The 20,589-nt window shown below is 43.9% G+C and overlaps 1 protein-coding gene across 2 annotated transcripts in view; it reads left to right on the top strand.

Annotated features, from left to right (window-relative positions):
- Window positions 1-458: 458 nt before the first annotated feature.
- C8H10orf143 (chromosome 8 C10orf143 homolog) overlaps window positions 459-20,589 on the top strand; it is a 108,003-nt gene continuing 87,872 nt past the window's right edge. Inside the window, exons 1-2 of one of the 2 annotated variants that reach the window (XM_036923845.2) lie at window positions 866-1,443; window positions 2,310-2,349. In XM_036923845.2, coding sequence (XP_036779740.2) covers window positions 1,349-1,443; window positions 2,310-2,349 — 135 coding nt within the window. In that variant the 5' untranslated portion in view covers window positions 866-1,348. Of the gene's footprint in view, window positions 647-865; window positions 1,444-2,309; window positions 2,350-20,589 lie in introns of those variants that run through there. The other variant, XM_057506490.1, reaches the window with a different exon arrangement.

The following is a 20,589-nucleotide window of genomic DNA, read 5'->3' as shown; positions in this document are numbered from 1 at the left end:
GGCGCAGCTGCAGCGGTTCCGAGAAGCGAGCAGAATCGTGTTACCCGAGGCGCCCGGCCAGACCCGTCCCCGGTCTCCGGGTCCGCACGCCCCCCGGCCCGCAGAGAGCCGGGCGCTCCCGGACCTCGCACAGGGACCTTCCACGCCCCGGAGCAAAGCCGGCTGGAGCAGCCGGGTTGCTCCTCGGCCGCCTCAGGGACTACGACTCCCACAAGGCTCGCCCATGCCGATTGGCCAGCTGCGCTGTCTATCAACCAACCGGCGCGAGGTCTGTACTTCAAGTGTGGCGGGACCCCGGAAAGAGCAGGTTCTTCGGCGCCCCACGGCTGACTCAGTGACCGGAGGGCTGACATGCCGGCTGCCCTTGTGAAATAACGGCCGGGGACAGAAGTCCGGCCTGCCCAGGGCTCCGGTCTCCGCCCCTCCTCCTCCTCCGCCCCATATTCCTGCCGGCGGCCGGCTCGGGCTCTCATTGGCTCCTCCTGGGCACGTGGGGAGAGGGCGCGGATGCACGGCGTGGGCGGGGCGTCCGGCCCTGACTGGACCAGAGGCCGGGTGGACGCCGGCCCGGGGCTCCATGGATACCCTGGCGCAGGGCCGGTGGCGGCGGCAGAGGCCAGACGAGCTGCAGGTTCTGGGGGAAGCGGTGAGCTCCGTGGGGGCATGGACGTCAGAAACGGGAGAGCGGCGGCCCAACTGGGCCTCGCATCTACCCGCGGCCCTGGGCAGAGAGAGGCCTGGCGGGAGAATTTGCCCAGGCGGGGCGTGGGTGGGCGGAGCCTTGGGGAGGGGCGTGGGTGGGCGTGGCCTAAGCGGGATCGCCTCTCCTCCCCGCTAGGCTCCCCTCGGCCGCGCCTGCGCAGAGGTGAGGGCCAGCCAGTAGGCATCCCTCCGAGCCCACGCTCTCGGATCCGGGACCAGGGTCTCCGGGTTGCGCGCGGCCTGACGTGCAGGGCCTAGGCCAGCGGGTGTCCGCCTGCGTTGTGCCTCCGCCTGGGCTGAGAGCTGACGGGACCCCGATCAGTCGGTGGGACCGCAGGGAAATAGAGGACAGGGACCAGCCCAAGGTGGAGCTTTGCGGGGAGCAGGTGGTGGGGCGGGAAGGCTGCGCCCTCTGGCCCTGTTGAGCGCAGCAGCGGCCCCAGCATCTCGGAAGCTGAAGGTCCCCCTGCCTCTGGACCCACAGGTCTGACAAGCATGAGGCTGTCTTTCAAGTTAAGGCGTTGACGTTTTTCTCGAACGTTTTGCACAGCATGACAGAGGTGACTAGCTTTCTGCGCCCCTCCCTCTGCCTGGCCACGAAGCCACTGTCCCGCTCTGTCACAGCAGCACCCTGCTTCCAGGGACCATGTCACTAGAGCGCAGGTTAAGCTGTAGCAGAGACTTCAAAGCACAGTGGCTCAAGCGAGGGGAAGTTTGTTTATCCTGCGCAGGACTGTGGAGGTGAGCAGTCCAGGGACCCTAACACAGGTATGGGGCTGGTGGTACCAGATCAAAGACATCCAGGGACCTTGATTTCTTATTTCTGTGGCTCTGGCACTTGCTGCTTGTTGTCCTCTTCAAGGTCAACGCTGACTCATCACTACAGTGCTCACATTCTAGGCATGTATAGTGACATGATAATACATTTTAAGATCTTACCCTGAATGCTCTGTGGAAAATGAAAGGATGCTGGTCAGAGTGCAAAGAGCATGTATATTATGAGAGGTAGCCCGACCTGGACAGAGGACAGGGAGCTGGGGAGAGTAGACAGACTCGGCTTCATATTTTGGAGGAAGGACAGGGTGCTGGTGTGGATGTGGAAGGTCGTGTAAGGGGAGGAGTCCAGGATGACTCCCGGGGCTGTGACTTGTCACCTGTGGGCAGTGCTGTCACCGAGAGGAGATTGATGTGGAGCAGGGGTGCGGAGGGGCCCCAGGCAGGCCGTGCTGAGTTTTGTGTCTCTGAGACGCTTAGCAGACATGGAGGACACTGCCAGGTGTTGAGTGGTTGCCTGGTGGGTTTTCTGAATTTCCAATAGCCTTACTACCATGAGGAAGCTGAGGTACAGAGAGGTCAGTCAGCTGGCCTCAGGATGCACAGCTGTCAGTGATGGAACTGCGGCGTTCAGAGCCTGTGTTCTCATCATGCAGCTTCTCATGCGGGGCTTGTGGAACTAAAACATGAGGCTTCACAACAAAGTCCCAAAATGATGAAAAGTGTGATGGCGTGGGCTGTCAGGGTGGGGCCGGCGGTGATGTGGGTGAGAGGCGCAGCAGTCTCTCAAGAAGCCTTGAAGGAGCTCTCACGTTGGAACTGCTGAATTTAAGGGCCCAGCTGGAGGTTGCAATACTTCCCGACTGTTACCAGGGAAGAGTGGGTTTGGTGTCTTACAGCTGTGGTGCGTATGGCCTCTTAATTTGATTATGTGCTTGTTTATGTTGTGGGCTAGTCTTTGATCTAATAATCCAGACTGAGTTCAGTAAAGCATCTAAATTCTTGTCTCAACTTCTCTGCTCTCTCTCTCTCTCACAACCTCTAGAATTTGGTTACCCGGGAAGTGCAAATTGATTCCTTCCTGTGTTCACAGACTAGTTAGTGTATTATAACCATCAGTGGGGTTCTAGAAACTAGAGCTGCCAGCATCCATCTCTGTAATAGCTTTGTAAATGAGTCTTACCAGAGCCAGTCAGGCGCCTCATGTAGTCCTGTGAATGTCCTCACCCTGCGAAGGTTAGTTAATGTGGGAACACATGGAGCAGGTAAGTATCAGCACTTATCGTTCCCATTGGGAAGACATATTTGGAGCACCTGTTGTATACCAAGCATTGCTCTAGGCTCTGGCATAAGGAAAGTTGGTGGTTAGGTTGACCCAATAACTCGGGGGAATACAGTACCTGGTTCTTTTCAGGACTGTCCTGCCAATGGGTTTCAGCCCCAGGCAAGTTTGCTATGGATTCAATGTGACCAAGGAAAATGACAGCAAAAGGTTCTTGGGGTGAAAGGGTTATACCCAACTTTGTTTCCAGGTGGCAGGTCAGTCACTAAAATCCCGTTCACTCAGAGCAAGTCTGAATGCAGCAAGCTGGTTTCTGCCTCTGGGCCCCTCGGTCCACACAGCAGTCCCACACAGCCATCCTCTGGGCCTCTGTCCTCTGCTCTGCTCTCCTGCAGCCTTGCAGCTCTGCCACTGTGTGGTGCCCAGAGCACTGGGTGGAGCTCTTTTTATAGAGTCAACAGCCATGTATTGCTCACAGGTGTGCCCTGAGCTAGTCAACCAGGGCCAGGTGAGAATCCTGGCCACAGGAGCTCTCATTTTATCCACAAGGACCCTGCCCTCGACTCACTCACCACATGTTCCAGAATAAATGTTTGTCCAGAACACCTGAAGAACTGTGTCCAGGCAGCCTTTCCTGTCTGCAAAGACTCTTCCTAAAGAGTTCTGTAAAGAGCAAGTTCTAGATGGGCATGGGGCAGCACCTGAGGTGCCTGGGCTCACAATAGAATTGGTGTGTTTTCTGATTTCATCTGGGTTGACCCAAGATCCCTTTTTCCACCTTTTGATTGCTAGGGATAAGTGGCCATTTCCTCTGTTCTAATTTCTTTTCATTCTGTAACTGTCCTTTAGAAATAAAATATAAGGATGGATTAATAAATGGCTATTAGAGGTTTCTTTGTTTATCACTTGGGTCTTTTTTTTTTAATACCGTTTTTGTGGTACAACAAACTGCATGTATTTAAAGTGTGCAGTTTGACTTTTTGCTATTATAAATAATGTTTCTATGAACATTCATGGACAAGTTTTTATATGGGCATATGTTTTCATTTCTTTTGGGTGTGAGCCTAGTTGTGCCTTTCTGGGTCATATGGTACTATCTTTAACCATTTGAGGAATGGCTAGGTTGCTTTCCAAAGTGGCTGCACCATTTTACATTCCCACCAGCAGTGTGTGGTGTGAAGGTTCCAGTTTCTCTGCATCCTCACCAATGCTTGTCTTTTGTCTTTTTAATTATAGCCATCCCATGTGGATGTGAAGTGTAATCTCTGAGGGTTTGATTTGCATTTTCTTGATGCCTAATACTGTTGAACATCTTTTCATGTGTTTCTTGGTCATTTGTGTGTTTTCTCTGGAGAGGTGTCTATCAGATCCTTTGCTCATTTTTTAATTGGGTTGCCTTTTTATTGCTGAGTTGTAATCTTTTTTATTCTAGATACAAGTACCTTATTGGACATGTGATTTTCAGAATTTTTCTCCCATTCTGTAACCTTGTTTTCTTCTAAGAATCTTAGTTTTAACTCTTATATTTGGATTTATGTTCCATTTTGAGTTAATTTTGTACAGGTGTGTGGTAAGGTTCCAACTTCATTCTTTTGCATGTAGATATTAGTTGTCCAAGTACCATTTGTTGAAAAGACTATTCTTTCTCCCCATTTAATTGCCTTGCACCTTTGTTGAAAAGCAATCCACTGTTTTTTTCTGGATTCTCAATTCTGTTTCCCTGATCTGACCATCCATATGTCAGGTCAGTGCCACACTGTTTTTACTGTAGATTTATAGTAAGTTTTGAAAACCTGGAAGTGTGAGTCCTCTAACTTTCTTCAGCATTATTTGGCTGTTCTGGGTCCCTTGGATTTCCATATGAATTTTAGGATCAGCTTGCCAGTTTCTCCAGGTAAGTCAGCAGGCATTTTAATAGAGAGTGTGTTGCTCTATAGACTAATTTGAGAAATAATTGCCATCTTAATAATAAAAGGTCTTTGATCTGTGAACATGGGATGTTTTTCTAAGTTTCACTGATTTTTCTCTATTACTTTTCTATTTACTTTGCCGCTAGTTTTCACTCTGATCTTTATTATTTCTTTCCATGTTGGGGTCAGTTGTTTTTTGTTTCTAGTTACTTAAGGTGGACACTGAAGTCATTGGGTGGAAGCCTTTCATTTTTTCAAACATAGACATTTAGTGTTGTACATTTCCCTCTAAGTACATCTTTAGTGTAAATTTTGACATGTTTTCTTTTTTCAGTTGAAAACTTCTTTGATGCATTTGTTATTTAGAAGTGTGTTAGTTTCCAGATATTTGGGGATTTTTCTAGAGATCTTTGTTATTGCTTTCTAATTCCACTGTGATCAGAGAACATAGTTTGTATGACTTAAACCTTTTTAAGTTAACGTAGACTTTTTTTCTAAAATCTAATTTTTTAATTTTATTGTAATAAGATCACTTAATATGAGATTTATTCTCTTAACATATCTTATGTGTACAATACATTAATGTTGACTCAAGGTACAATCAATATTGGGCAGCAAATCTCTAGAAATTATTCATTTTACCTAACTGAAATTTTAAGCCTGCTGATTAATAACTCCCCATTTCCCGTCCCTGCTCCTCCTGTTAACTAGCTTCCAGTCTTTTATTTTTATGATTTTGGCAATTTTAGATACCTCATATTAATGGCATCATGCATACTTGTTGTTCTGTGTCTGGCTTGTTTGACTTAGCCTAATGTCTTCAATGCCCATCCATGTGGTCACATTTGCAAAACTTCTTTTTTGCAAAACCTTTCTTTTTTAAGGCTGAATAGTATCCCATTGTTACATTTTCTTTATCCATTCATCTGTGGATGGACATTTAGGTATTTTTACGTATTTGCTATTGTGACTAGTGCTGTAGTGAACATGGGAGTGCTGATATTTCTTTGAGATCCTGATTTCAATCTTTTGGATATATACCCAGAAGTAGGATTGCTTGATCATATGGTAGTTCTATTTTTAATTTTTTCAGGTACCTTCGTACTGTTTTCCATATGAGATGACTTCTTTTATGATCTGAAATATGGTACATCTTGGGAAAAGTATAAGCAGCTATTGTTGAGTGTTCTGTGTCAATTAAGATGAATTGGTATATAGTTTGGTTTAAATCTTCTATATCCTTAATGATTTTCTTCATGTTCTCTCAGTTTTTGTGAGAAGGTATTGAAATCTCTGAATATAAATATAGATTTGCCTTTTCTTCTTGCAGTTCTATTGGTTTTTGCTTAATGTATTTGGAAGCTCTGTTATTAGGTGCATATGTGTTTATGAATTGTATGTCCTCCTAATGAACTGATGCCTTTTAACACCATGAATATCTCATATCCCTGATAATATTCTCTACTCTAACGTCTATTCTGTCTGATGTTAACAACTCCAGTTTTCTTTTGTTAGTGTTAGCATTGTATATCTGATTGCATTCTTTTACTTTTAATCTAATTGTATCTTTAAAGTGAATTCTTTCTTGTAGGCAGTTTATAAATGAGTCTTTAAAAAAATTCTGTCTGATGAATCTCTGCCTTTTCATTGGGGTATTTGGTCTATTTACATTTAATGTGACTGTTGGTATAGTTAGTTTAAAATCTGTCATCTTGCTGTTTGTTTTCTGTTTGTCCTACCTGTTCTTATCTTTTCTGCTTTTTCTCCCTTGGTTTAGTGTGATATTTTTTGTGATTTCATGTTACTTCCTTTGTTGGTTTATTAGCTGTAATTTTATTTGTTTTATGATTTAGAATGTACATCTTCAAATTATACAGTCTGTCTTCAGATGGTATTATACCACTTTACATATAAGAACCTTACAGTAGTGCACTTCCTTTTCTCTCAACTTCTGTGCTGTTGTTGTTTTACTTTGCATGTATTATAAATCCCATTATATATTTGACATAAATTGTAAAAATTGTTACTATTTTTTTTTTTTTAATTTTTTTTTTTTTTTTTTTTAGATAATTATTTTTTATTGAAGGGTAGTTGACACACAGTATTACATTACATTAGTTTCAGGTGTACAACACAGTGATTCAACATTTATATACATGATAATTCTAAGTACCAGCTATCACCATACCAAGTTGTTACAATATTTTGACTATATTCCTTATGCTATACATTACATCCCGGTTGCTTATTTATTTTACAATTGGAAGTGTGTACTTTTTCTTGGTTGTTGTTGTTAGGGCATCTCTCATTTTTATTGATCAAATGGTTGTTAACAACAATAAAATTCTGTATAGGGGAGTCAATGCTCAATGCACAATCATTAATCCACCCCAAGCCTAATTTTCGTCAGTCTCCAATCTTCTGAAGCATAACGAACAAGTTCTTACATGGAGAACAAATTCTTACATAGTGAATAAGTTACATGGTGAACAGTACAAGGGCAGTCATCACAGAAACTTTTGGTTTTGCTCATGCATTATGAACTATAAACAGTCAGTTCAAATATGAATACACATTTGATTTTTATACTTGACTTATATGTGGATACCACATTTCTCTCTTTATTATTTTTAATAAGATGCTGAAGTGTTACTATTTTTTTAAACAGCCATTTTTTAAAGAGGTTTCAGTAACAACAAAAAAGCTTAATACATTTGCGTACGGTTACCATTTCCTATGCAAATGATTCTTTTGTATAGGTCATATTTCCACTTGGTATCATTTTTTTTTTCTTCCTGAAGGAATTCCTTTAATATTTCTAATGGATAGGCCTGCAGGTGATAGATTTTTTTCCAACTCTGTATTTCTGAGAAAGTCTTTATTTCACCTTCATCTTTGAAAGATATTTCCTCTGCACATGGAGTTCTAAGTTGACAGTTTTTCTTGCAGTACTTTAAAGATGTTGCTCCACTGTCTTCCTGATTGAACAGTTCACCGTGGGCAGTGTGCCGCTGCCCTGTCTTTGCTCCTCAGCAGGCAGTGTGTCTTGTCTCTAGCTACTTCTAGTTTCCCTTTATGAGTGGCTCTGGGTAATTTGCTCCTGATGTGCTTTGGTTTTCTCCATTTTCTTTTTGTGCTTGGTATTATTGAGATTCTTGTAGTTTTCATCAAATTTGGGACATTTTCAACCATTATATCTTCAAATATTTTCCCGAGCCCCTTTTCGTCTCCCACTGGGACTCCACTTATACATCAGTTGAGCTTTTCGAAGTTGTCCCACAGCTCACTCAGGCTCCGTCCATTTTTAACATTTTTTTTCTATATTTTTGGGTAGTTTGTGTTGCTGTGCCTGCAAGTTCACTTGTCTTTTCTTCTGCAGTATCTAATCTGCTATTAACTGCATCCAATGCATTTTTTTTTTAATAAAGACGTTGTAGCTTTCAACTCATAATATTTTATTTGGATCTTTTAAAAATATCTTCCATGTCTCTTTAACATTTTGAATACATGGAATGTAGTCCTAATAACCTTTCAAAGTTTACATCTGTGTCAGTTCTGGGCCAATTTGATAGATTTTCTTCATTATGGATCGTGTTTTTCTGTTTCTCTGCTGGCCCAGTGATTTTTGATTGGATGTCAGATATTATGGATTTTACCTTATTGGGTGATGATGTTTTTAGATTTCTGTACATGTGCTTGAGCTTGTTACTTGGAAACAGTTTGAGTTTTTGGGGGTCTTGCTGTTAAGATTTGTTAGATAGGGCTCAGTCTGGGGCTCATCATTCCCTACTCCTGCAGGAAAGCCCTTCTGTATACAGCCTACATGTCATCAATCGTGAGGTTTCCCAGTTTTGCTGGTAGTCAGGCAGTATTCCCAGCCATGTCTGAGCATCAGGCACTGCTGTTTCTTTCAGGTGGTTCTCTCCCTGCCCTGGGTTAATCTCACACGTGTGCAGACCAGCAGTCAGCTGGGTACCTGCAGATCTCTGCACTTCTCTCTGCTTCTGTCTCATCTCCAGTGCCCCTCCTGGTTACCTCTGCACACTCAGCATTGGGTTCTCAACTCAGGGAGTGTGCCGGACTCTGCTTGGTTCTCCTCTCTCTGCCGCAGCCTGGAAACTCTCAAGGCAGTGAGGCTGGGCAGATGTAGGGCTCGGCCCATTTGTATCCCATATCTCAGGATCACTTAACTTTGTTACTTGTTGAAATCCGTTGTTTCATTTATTGTGTATATTTTTAGTTATATCATACACGTGGTGAATCCATTCACTGTTCCTTAATCTTGTTCTGAAGAGCTAGTTGGATTATTGATTCAAAGTCTAGAAAGAAGTTGAGACACACACAAACATCCAGTAAAGCTTGAAGGACTCCTTAGGAAGTTCAAGAACATTAACTGTATGTGCCTTCTGTCTTGTTTTGATTTACAGAATTTTACAGCTGTGTGTGTTGTATACTGCAACAGCATCAAAAGACCACTGGCAGTGTGAACGTTGCCACAGAGTTTGGTTTGCCAGCCGTTAGTGTGACTGTGTGTGATTGTGCTGGGCTCTTCTGTATGGCTCTGTACGGGGCCTCATGCACATTCTGTTGGCGACATGCTTCTCCTCTGCTTTCCACCCCTGCATAGGTCTCGCTGTCAGTCCCGAGATAAGCAGGCTTGAGCTTTACAAAAGGGCAGGTAATTTTGAGTTGGAATCTGGAATGTTTTTGTGCAACTGTGGAAATTTTGATGTGAGTGAATTGTTAAGTTCCAGTCTGCCATTTTCACCAGTTCTTGCTTTTGTGAATAGCTGCCCCCAAATTACAGGGCTGAAGGTATTTCATATCCACTCTACCCTGTGCCTAGCTTTTAGATCTACCTTTACCATCACTTGTGAGATCCTCCAGTAAAGCTCATTGCCGATCAGCAAAACCACTTAAGCATATTGATGGTTTTGACTCGATTCAAGTGACCTCAAGGGGTCTGGCTTATAAAGTGAGGAAATTCAGAGCTAAATTTGCTTGTTCTACCCTGTAGGGTGTGGGTTTTATAGCTCACCTGCTGCCTGAGATCCCCTCTGTGGGAGCCTGATGAACACTAGCTGGTGATGTGGCCCTGGACAGAACCTTCCAGCCGCCTTTCTGCGGTCACTCTTCTTCCTAAATAATCACAGCCCACTCCTGAAGAAACAAGTTATTTGAATCTCTGAGTCCAAATTTTAGGAGTGATCTGTTGAGCTATTTTTACTGTCTGTTTTATTCAGTTTAATTATAGTTAGCCGTCCCCTCATCTAGAAAAAGGAAATGTGTCAATACTAATTCCTCTTCAGTTATAACTCTAACACTACACATGCTTGCACTGCCAGCTACACATAGCCTTCACTTCTTTGGCTTTTAGAAGATTTCTTTATTATATATGACACAGAAAAGTTAAAATGAGGTGAAGGTTGGTCAGGGAGCACTTTTCCATGCTGGAGGGATCTTCTAGGTGTCTTTGGGCTCAGTAGTGATGCTGAAGGGACTGTGATTTGACTTCTGTTTCTTTAATTACCTGGTGCCCAGAGCCAAGTCAGGCACATAGTAGCTTTTATGCATACAGTTTTTGGTTGATTAATATGTGAGGGTGTTTGTGTATTTAACCGGAAAGAAATGAAGGGAAGGTTACACTCATGCATAAAGTTGTTGGCATTTTCCAAATATCATTTATTTAGGGAAAATTACAATTTGACTGGTAAAACCACAGCAACACGCCTCATTATTACCCTTTGTGCCTGTGACACTGGCTTGTCTTGCTAGATTTCTGTCTTGAATTTATCATCCAGACCATAATGGTGTTAGAACCACCACCACCCAGCTCTGGAACATTTCCATCACCTTGGAAAGATCTCTTGTGTCCATTTGCAGGCACTTTGTCCCTGCCTCTAGCTCCAGGCAATCACTAATCTCTTTTCTGTTTCTCTAGGTCTGCCTTTTCTGGACACGCCATGCAATGGGGTCACACAGTGTGTGGCCACGCATCCGGCTGCTTTCACTCAGCATCCTGTCTTTCAGGCTAACCCATGCTGCAGCGTGTATCTATAGTGTGTTGTTCTTATTGTGAGTGACTGCCTTTTGTTTACCCATTCATCATTTGATAGACAGGCTGTTTTTCCCTTTGGGCTATAATGAACAGTGCTAGAAATTTGGGAAATCCACATACAGGTCATTTGTGGGTATGTATGTCTTCATTTCTGTTAGTTAGACATCTAAAGCTGGAATTTTTAGTTCCTGGGGTAAATTTATGTTTCACTTTCTAAGAAGTTGCCAAACTGTTTTCGGAAGCAGCCACATATTCACGTCCCCATCAGGAGCCAGTGAGGGCCCCAGTTTGTCCACATCCTCGCAACGTTTGTGTAGTGACTGTAGTCGCTCCAGTAGGTCTGAAGCTAGGTATCTCACTGCAGCTTTAGTTTACACTTCCCCAATGAGTGATGATGCTGAGCCTCTTTCCACGTGCTTACTCACCACTCACACCTTTTCTGGTGAGCTATTCAAATCTTCGCCTATTTTAAAAAACAGCTTTATTTATGTATAACTTACATGCCATAAAGTTCTCTCTTTTAAAGTGCATAGGTTAGTGGTTTTTAGTGTATTTACAGTTTTATAAATATCATTGGAATTTAATTTCAGAATATTTTCATCACCCCAAAAAGAAAGCTGGTACCCACTGGCAATCTCTCCCCATCCCCTGCTCCCTCAGCCCTAGGCAGCTACCGATTTACGATCTGTATCAGTTTGCCAATTCATATAAATGGAATCACACTGTATTTGGTCTTTTGTGACTGACTTCTTTCTCTTAGCATAATAATGTTTTTGAGTTCCATCCATGTTGAAGCATATATTAGTATCTTATTCCTTTTTGCTGCTAAATAGTATTACATTGTATGGATATACCACACTGTTTGTTGATGTATTATTGGTTGATGGACATTTGGATTGTTTGCACTTTGGGAATTTTATAAGTAACACTGCTATGAATATTCATGTGCATGTTTGCTTGGGCACACTTCTTAATTTCTCTTGGGTAGATAGCTAGTTGGGGAATTGCAGGGTCAAATGCAGTTAACATTTTGAGGAGTCATCAAACTCTTTTCCAAAGCAGTTGTATTTAAATTCCCTGTAACCATTTAAATTCCCTCTAACAGTGAATAAGGGTTCCAGTTTCTCTACTCCTTCAGTACTTGTTATTGTCTCTTTTAGATCATAGCCATTCTAGTGGGTGGTTTTTAATTTGCATTTTTCTAATAACGAATGATATTGGACATCTTTTAATGTATTTGTCTTTTGTATATCTTTGTTGGAGATTATTCATTTCCCTTTGTCCACTTAAAAATTGTGTTATGATGCCTTGTTGGATTGAAAAACGTCTTTATATATTTTAAATACAAGTCTTTTAACATACAGATGATGTTTATACATTTTTGCCAAGAATATGGCTTTTTGCTTTTTTAATGGTATCTTTTGAAGCCCAAAAGTTTTAGATATTGATGAAATACAATTTATCAGTTTGTTTCTTTGAAGGCTCATGTTTGGTGTCATATCTAAGGAATCTTGGTTTAATGAAAGATTATAAAAATTTCCCCCTGTGTTCTCCTCTAAAAATTGTATGCTTTTAGCTCTTACATTTAGACTTCGGATCCATTTTGAGTTAATTTTGTGCATGGTATGTGCTAGGGCAACTAAAGTCCTCCTTTGCACGTGGCTCTGTTGAATCATGCCAACACCATTTCTTGTAAAGATTATTCTTTCTCTGAGTTCTCTAGGCAGCCTTGTCTAAAGTTAGTTGACCACGAATGTGAGGGTTTCTTTCTTTCTTTATTCTCAATTCTGTTCCACTGGTGTGTATTCATCCCTATGCTGGCCCCACACTGTGTTGGTTACAGTAGGTTTGTGTTAGTGTTGAATTCTTTTTCATACGCGGTTTCATTTTAGAGCTTTAGTTGTGCTCTTCAGCCTTGTGTCCTCTGGTGGAGGGAGGGCACAGTGGAGGTCCAGCTCTGCCATTTCAAATCACTAGACCTCAGGCACGTTAGTTAAGGTTGTTGGATTTTCCCCAGCTACAAAATGGAAATAAAATTCCTTGCTCTTCCTGCATCACAGGATTATTGTGAGAATCAGTAGAAAATGAACATGGAAACCTCTGAACTGTAGTTTTTATAATTGCAAGGGATACTTACTAGGCTCCACCTGTGGTCAGTGAATTTGTATACCTGCTTTCCTTATCATCCTTAATTTTAATCATAGGTATAAGTTGGGGCTAAGTGTACTTGGTAAACCTTGAAAGCCTAAAGTTAATCCTCAGTAAGCATGTGCATTTGTGTCTTGATGCTTTCGCTGTAAGTATGGGACAGCTGCTCTCTGCTCGTCTCATGGGACCGACTCGGCACCCCTCCTCCCAGCCATCAGTCTGCCACGAGTGGCCTTCTCTCTGCCAGGCTGGCCGTGGTCAAGCATGTGGGCTGGAAGGCCCTGCCCAGGGAGCCGAGGAGCCTCCTGACGGTGATCAAGGCTGAATGAAGCTCAGCATCGAGATGTTAAGGTCCCCTGGCGAAAGTCCTGGTTGTCCTGGTAACACGGGAGTGGAGAGCAGGAGCCCTGGCTTCTGGGCTTCTCCGTGACCTCACTGCCAGAGTTCGTCGTGCTGGAGAGGGCAGACCTCCTGGGAGGACAAGGCCATCTCCAGGTGGAGACATCATCGAGGAGGGGTCTTTGCCTGATGGCAGCCGTGCTTGTTTTCTGGATGGCAGCCTGTGAGGCCTTACAGATCCTGCTCAGCCAGCATTAATGGCTCTGTTCAGAACTGATGGAATTCATGTTAGCTACTCCAGCAAAAGAGCCTTTCTTTACTGCGGTAGAATTAAAACTAAACTAAAAAACTTCCCTTAGCAAACAGTTTCTGGTACCTAGGACTCAGTTAAGCAGCATTACACACATGGAATACAAATGATCTTTAGAATAAAGGCCATTAGTCGATAAAAATCCTCAAATACCTTCAAACTTACCATTACCTGCAGTGCTGAGTTCTAACGCTTTACATTACTCTGCTAATTTACAGTATATATGCTTAACTCATGTTAACATATATATTACATATGCTTAGTTCAAGGTGTTTAATTTTGAAGATCATGCCATTTCCTTGCTATGCTGATTGAACAGAATACATCGCTTTTCTGTCTTAGTGCTCAAGGAAGTTGGCATCTTTTTGCTTTACTGTCTGTGTTCTCCAGTGAATGTGGAGAAGCGGTTTCCGGACGTGGCAGTGTGTCCGAGTTCAGCCCGAGTCTGGGTGTCACTTTCAATAGAGGGAAGAAAGTCCATGGCGACAAAGGTGTGATCGCACCTCAGTGGAGGGCAGCTTGTCTTTCCCAGACCTGCCAGCTTGGTTCCATCATCCAGACAACATGATACTTATTTCCTCTTTTAATTGATGCATCTTATCAAATGTCTTCTCTCACTCACACATGGTCCTGATTCATCTATTCTCTGGTGAGGCTGCTGTTCACTTATCTGTTATTGTTAAGTAATGGTGTCCTTGTGTACACTCGGGATTTTAATTTGTGTATGCAGTGCACTGTGTCTCAGTTGGGTTGTGCATCTTCCTTTATCTGCCTTTACTTAACAGATCCTTTCTAGAAGGGAGTGAAAGATGACACATGCACTGCAAGCATCCAGAACTAAATGCCTCTACGGCCTGCATTTTCCCTGGTCCAGGCCCAGTCCATGATAGCTGGGCTGGTTGCCAAGCAGGTGTGCAGGTCAGTGTCACGAGTCAGTTCCCGATGCGCAGTAAATAGTAAATCTTCCTGGGAAAGGCTCTTCCCTTCGCCTGCTACAGGGTATGGGGACCTGACTTCTAGCCACCTGAGCCACTGGACGAATGTCACTGTGGATGACAACCGACAACACCTGCTGACTTTGATGTGCCAGATGTCATCTGATCCCTCACAGACATGCTGAGAAGTAGTTCCCTGGTGTTGCCGATTTCATCCAGAAAGTATGGGGTCTGGCTCGGCGGCATCCGTCTATGCCCCTTTGCTCTCCTTTTTGGCAAGTCTGGTGGTGGTCAGGAGCAAAGGAAATGGAATGATTGCTGTTAGTTGGCTCTGATGTTACTCTTGGGGGAGAGTTAAAACCCGTGAATGACAGGAAACATGTTTAACATTTTCATTTTTTCTCTTTAGCCCAGATTATTGAAAGTTGACAGCAAACCAATTTTACAGAGCAAGCATTTTTTTACAGTAGAAAGATTGAGCTGGTTCTGAACAGCCAGAAATGTGGCTCCTTGGTCATTTCTTCTCCAGTACCTTTATCTGACTTAGGTGAACACATAAAGCTCTCATCATTTACGAAAGTCATGAAGATGGTTAACATGATTACTGCAATCTTTGGCAGGATACAGACTGAATATATTTTAATATGCTAGAAGGAAACATGGACATAAATTAAATTTAGTGATGGAACACAGGAGAGCCTAGAGTTACATTTAAAGGGCACTCAGTACATGCCAGGAGTGGGCGGTTGCTTCCTGGGAGAAGAGGCCGGCCTGTGGGGGAGGCTGGCCTCTCCTGGACCATGGTGTCATGTGGCTCTGAGAACATCTAGCTAGGGGGCTGCTTCTGTGCACACGCAGTGGCCAGGTCACGGCAGGTGGCAATTCATCTCTCCTTTGGTGGTCACATGGCTGTGGAAGTATTTTGCATGGTCATTTTAAGAGGGATACTGACAATTTAGAAACTGTGGAGCCAGGGTCTAGGATAGGAAGAGTCGAGAAAATATCTCAGATACGGGATAGTGAAAGATGTACGTGTTTGGTTGGAAGGAGTGAGGCTCAGAGGTGCCTGGGAGCTGTCTTCAAACATCTGAAAGGATTTTTACCTTATCCATGAGAGACTGTTTATCTTATGTATCTCAACAGAGAAGAGTTATAATCAGTGGGTTGAGATTCTGGGAAGGCAGTTTGGCTGAAATCAATATTTCTGTAATTGGTATACATACCACCAGTAGTACAAGAGAGATTTTTCTTCATTTTTAAAACTTTATTTCAAAATATTTTTAGACTGATAGAAATGTTACAAAAAATAATGTAGAACATCCATCTACATCTACACACCCTAGGTAATCATAGTATCATTAACAAACCATGAAACTATCATTCGTTCCAGTCTGTGAACTAAACCTCACGCCTTGTTCCAGTCCCACCAGTTTTCCCACTGGCATCCTTTCTCTGTCCCTGGATCGAATCGAGGCCCCTCACTGCAGTAGCTGTGCTTCCTAATCTCTTCTGATCCGTGAGACTTCCTCAGTCTTTCATGACCATGACGTGCGTCCTGAGCAATAGACAGTTACTCTGTAGAATGGTGCTGTACTCAGGTTGTCCAGCACTTTCTACGTTAGATTATGGCCCTGTGCTTTTGGCACAAATCCCCCAGAGGTGCTGTTTCGTCCTCCCAGGGTGTCCCATGGGATTCGTGATAGCAGCCTTGGGTGGGTGGTTTCTCCCGCTGTGAAGTTACTTTTCTCTTTGTAATGAATGAACACTTGAAGGAGACACTTTGAGACTTTTCCGGTAGCCTGTTCCTCCTCAGACTGTCCCTGCTGATTTTAGCATCTATGGGTAAATCTTGCTGAAATAATTTTCACTGTGCTATTTATATTTATTTAAGGGTGCTTTTGTATTTCCCTCGTTCCTTTTACACTTTTCATTGGAATTCACTGTAAAGAAGAACAGTCCCTCTCCTCCAGTTTTTACCCAGCTGTCATGTCGGGCAGACTCGTGGGTAACTGTGTGTCACGTGGGTGACCATCAGTGCTGCTGTTACTAGCCTTACTCCGCCTTTAGGAACCCCCCGAGTTGGTGCCATGTCTTTTTTTTTTTTTTTAGCTTTTAGGATATGTCACATAAAATTCTTTTTATTTTTTTATTTTGGTATCATTAATCTATGATGACATGAGGAACATTATGTTTACTAGACTCCCCCCTTCACCAAGTCCCCCTCCACATACCCCATTAGTCACTGTCCATCAGCGTAGTAAGATGCAGTAGACTCACTACTTGTCTGCTCTGTGTTGCTGCCATGTCTTTTTGATCCTTCAAAAACCTTCCTTTTTGGGTGCCGCAGGCTGTTTCCAGCTCACCTTGTGTTCTCGCTCCATCCCTGAGTCAACCGGGTTACAAGGAGCCCGGCTTCCTTTGTGGAGACTGGCACTTAGAAACCAGTGCCTTGGTGCTGGCCTGGCCTTGCTCCCAGGATGCCGTGTTCCCAGCAGGTACAGCTATGAAACGTGCACATTTGGTCTGCCTGTGCACTGGTGTGCACATATATGTGTATACTTTATGTTTGTGTACATACACGTACATCTGCATATATTACTATGTTTCTGTCTGGCTGTGGATTAAAACTGCGTGCATTCTAGTAGTTCGTCCTAGTCCAGCGCCACTGCGTTCACTGTAGCCTTCTCCCTTTCTTTATTTTTAACTTTATGTATTCTTGCATTCCTCAACAGTGAGAAGCCCTGTTCTCACTTACAAGATATTTTCCTATTTATTCAATCCTAGCATTCAATAGTTTCAAAGTTGCTGATCTGCTGGAAACAGATGTACCAACTGCAGTCAGTATTTGAGTCTTTTTGTCCTTAGCCTTTAGTTCCTGGTCAGAGCACGGTTGCCAGAGTTGCTTGGACTTGTCCTGCCCCTCAGTTGGCTTCGTTGTTCATTTGTGGCACAGCCAGCTTTTTCGTGTTGGCCTGCTTTCCCTTTGGGTCCCTCCTTCCGACATGCAGTTGATAGAAATTTTATACTAATTTTGCATATGTGAACTGTGCCTGGTTCTAAGACAGAGCGGCCAAGGGATGCGGGCAGGGATGTGTGTTCCTGATTTATTGCGTTCGCTCCTTGTGGCGGTGACGACAGCGATACGTACACAGACCTGGTTCACTTCAGTTCTTTATTGTTGCTCGGAAGGTCGGGAGAAGGTGAGTGAGAAGAAGCAACAGCCGGAGAGAGCGAGTGAGAGGAAGAATGAGAGGAGAGAGACTCTCCTTCTCTTTCCTGCTTGTGCCTTATATAAAGGAAGCTGGCCTATGGTGATCAAGATCATGCGTGACCTTTAAGCTGATTGGTAGCATGCCTTCTGCATGAGTTGAGCACGAGCGCGGAAGCATGGGGCAAGCCTATAGGAGCAACTTCCTTATGCTAATGCCACCAAACCAGGAAGGGTGGCGCCCAGGAAGCGGGCGCCATCTTAGGGCATTGGTCAGCTACAGTGGAAGGGCGGTGTTCAGCCATAGTGGGACTCAGCCTCGGCCGTAGGCCGGCCCCTACATCTCCCCCTTTTTTGTTTTTTAACACAATGAGGCTCGGGGACCATGCCTGTCTTAGGTTGTCAGGGAGGCGCAGCATCCTTACCCGTCATAGGGTAACAGACAGCTAAGGTCTGCGCCCTGTCTTAGGTTGGTATGCGTACCTCCTGATCTTACCCGTCTTTGACTACTGGTCCAACATATTGAGCCACACCTTAGGGGAGATGCCTTCCTCTATAGCTGCCATGGCCTGCACCAGAGCCATCTGCACTTCCCGATGTTGCCGTTGCATGGAACAGACTTTTCTCCCAAGTAGGAGAAGACCTACAAGGAGTAATATACCCATAACACCCATGCCTGACCAGGCTTTGGTGGCATTTAGCACGGCTTCAGCAAACTGAGCTACAGACAGCGCCTCTACCTTTTAGGAACTAACGTTCAATATTTCTAGCCGTAGCTGAGTGGTGAGCACGTCAAACTCACTGGACCAATTGGTGGATAACATCTTGCCTAATTCCCTGGACAGATTGGCAGCTTTAGAGAGGTTATGAAAAGGAATGCCAGTAACACATAGAGCTGTCAAAGGGCAGATATGGGAGATTAAGTGTACTACAGGTAGAGAAAAAGGCGGGAAAGGTATGTGCAGTTTCAGTCACCGGGAGTGGTAGAGGCCAAGCCTTCACTATACCCCATAGTTCTCTGGGTTCCGCTATCGCCTGCTGAAGGATCAGTAGCAGGATGAGCATCAGTGGGGTCGGCATCTCACACTTCCGGTTCTGGTCTTGCCACTCTCCGTGTCAGGCGTTCAGGCACCCAGATGGGATTGTTTCGGTCCTGTGGGAAAACACAAACAGAGCCTCGGTTCCAGATTAACACTGGATCCGGGCCTTTCCATGATCCTTCCAATACATCCTTCCACATAACTGCGGGCATGTCTTTAGGCCTGGAACAGCGATTATGCCGCTCTGCTGCACTGTGGCCATGTTTGTCCAATGTCAAAAAATTTAAAATGAATAATATGATGTTAAGTTTGTCTCTGGGGGATCTGAAGTCTGCCCCTATTCCCCCTTTTTGTTTATAGAGAGCATTTTTAAGGGTCAGGTTGGTGCGCTCTACCACGCCTTGCCCTTGAGGGTTGTAGGGAATACCTGTGGTATGGGTGATATCCATTACCCTTAAAAATCTAAGAAAGGATTGGGATGTATATGCTGGTCCATTATCAGTTTTTACATGCTTGGGCTTTCCCCAGGCCGAAAACGCCTGAAGGCAGTGAGTTATGACGTCTCTAGTTTTTTCCCCTGTATGGCAAGAGGCGAAAATGATGCCTGAGCAGGTGTCAACAGACACATGAATATATTTCATCTTGCCAAACTCTGGAATATGAGTGACATCCATTTGCCAAATGTGATTGGGTAGTAGTCCCTTTGGATTGACTCCCTCTGAAACGGTGGGTAAGAGTGTAACACACCATTTACAACTTACTACTATGGCTCTAGCTTGGTCTCTAGTAATATTATATTTTAAGCGAAGGGTGTTTGAATTCACATGAAATTGTTTGTGAAATTGTGTGGGTTGTTCTACATGGTCAAATATCACTGAGATGTTAGACTCACAGGTCAGGGCATCGGCACGTCTGTTTCCCTCAGCAATGGGTCCTGGGAGGGAAGTGTGGGCTCTTACATGTCCAATAAAGAAAGGTGTTGATCGATCCCAGATCAGTTGTTGTAGCTTTCTAAAAATACTGGCAATGGGGGAGACTGGCTAATATAACTTACATTCTCTAAGATGGACACAGCATTCACTACATACTGACTATCTGCTAAAAGGTTAAAAGGTTCCTGTGAGAAAAGTGTAAAGGCTTGTGCTACAGCCAACAGCTCTGTTTGTTGGGCTGAAGTGGTTGGAAAACTGAATGTCCAAGATTGGTCACCAGTGACCACAGTCCCGATGCCATTCTTTGACCCATCAGTGAACACCACCTTAGCTTTGGGTATGGGATTACATCTTGTGTTTTTAGGAAAGATGACGGGATTAGAGAGGCAGAACTGTAGCCAAGGCTGTTTTGGGTAGTGGTTGTCAAAGGAAGCATTGGTGATGGTGTAAGCAACAGCCCATGCATCACAGCATGCAGTAAGACATTCAATCTGCTCAGCAGTATAAGGTGTTATTATTATGTTTGGGGGAATCCCAAATGTTTTTATAGCTGTCCTGATTCCCTTGATGATCAAATCAGCTATACTCTGAGGATACCATCTTAATGTTTTTCTTGGAGAGTGGGCCAGATATACCCAGAGAATTGGCCCTTCCTGCCAAAGTACCCCTGTTGGGCTATTATTACTGGGTATCACTATAAGGAATAGCAATTTGCCATAGTCTATTCTATCTACCTGGGCAAGCTGCAAGCGGGATTGGACTAGGCTCAAGGCTTCCTTGGCTTGCTTACTGAGAGAGCGCGGAGATGATAAATCAGAATCGCCCTTCAGTGTCTCATATAATGGACTGAGCTCTTCATCTGTAAGCTTTAGGAATGGCCTTACCCAATTTATATCTCCAAGTAGTTTTTGAAAATCATTGAGGGTGCTTAAATGATCTGTTCTTATGATC

The sequence above is a fragment of the Manis pentadactyla genome, chromosome 8 (assembly GCF_030020395.1).
Source record: "Manis pentadactyla isolate mManPen7 chromosome 8, mManPen7.hap1, whole genome shotgun sequence".
NCBI classification, from domain to species: Eukaryota; Metazoa; Chordata; class Mammalia; order Pholidota; family Manidae; genus Manis; species Manis pentadactyla.
This window is presented reverse-complemented; position numbering and strand designations above follow the sequence as displayed.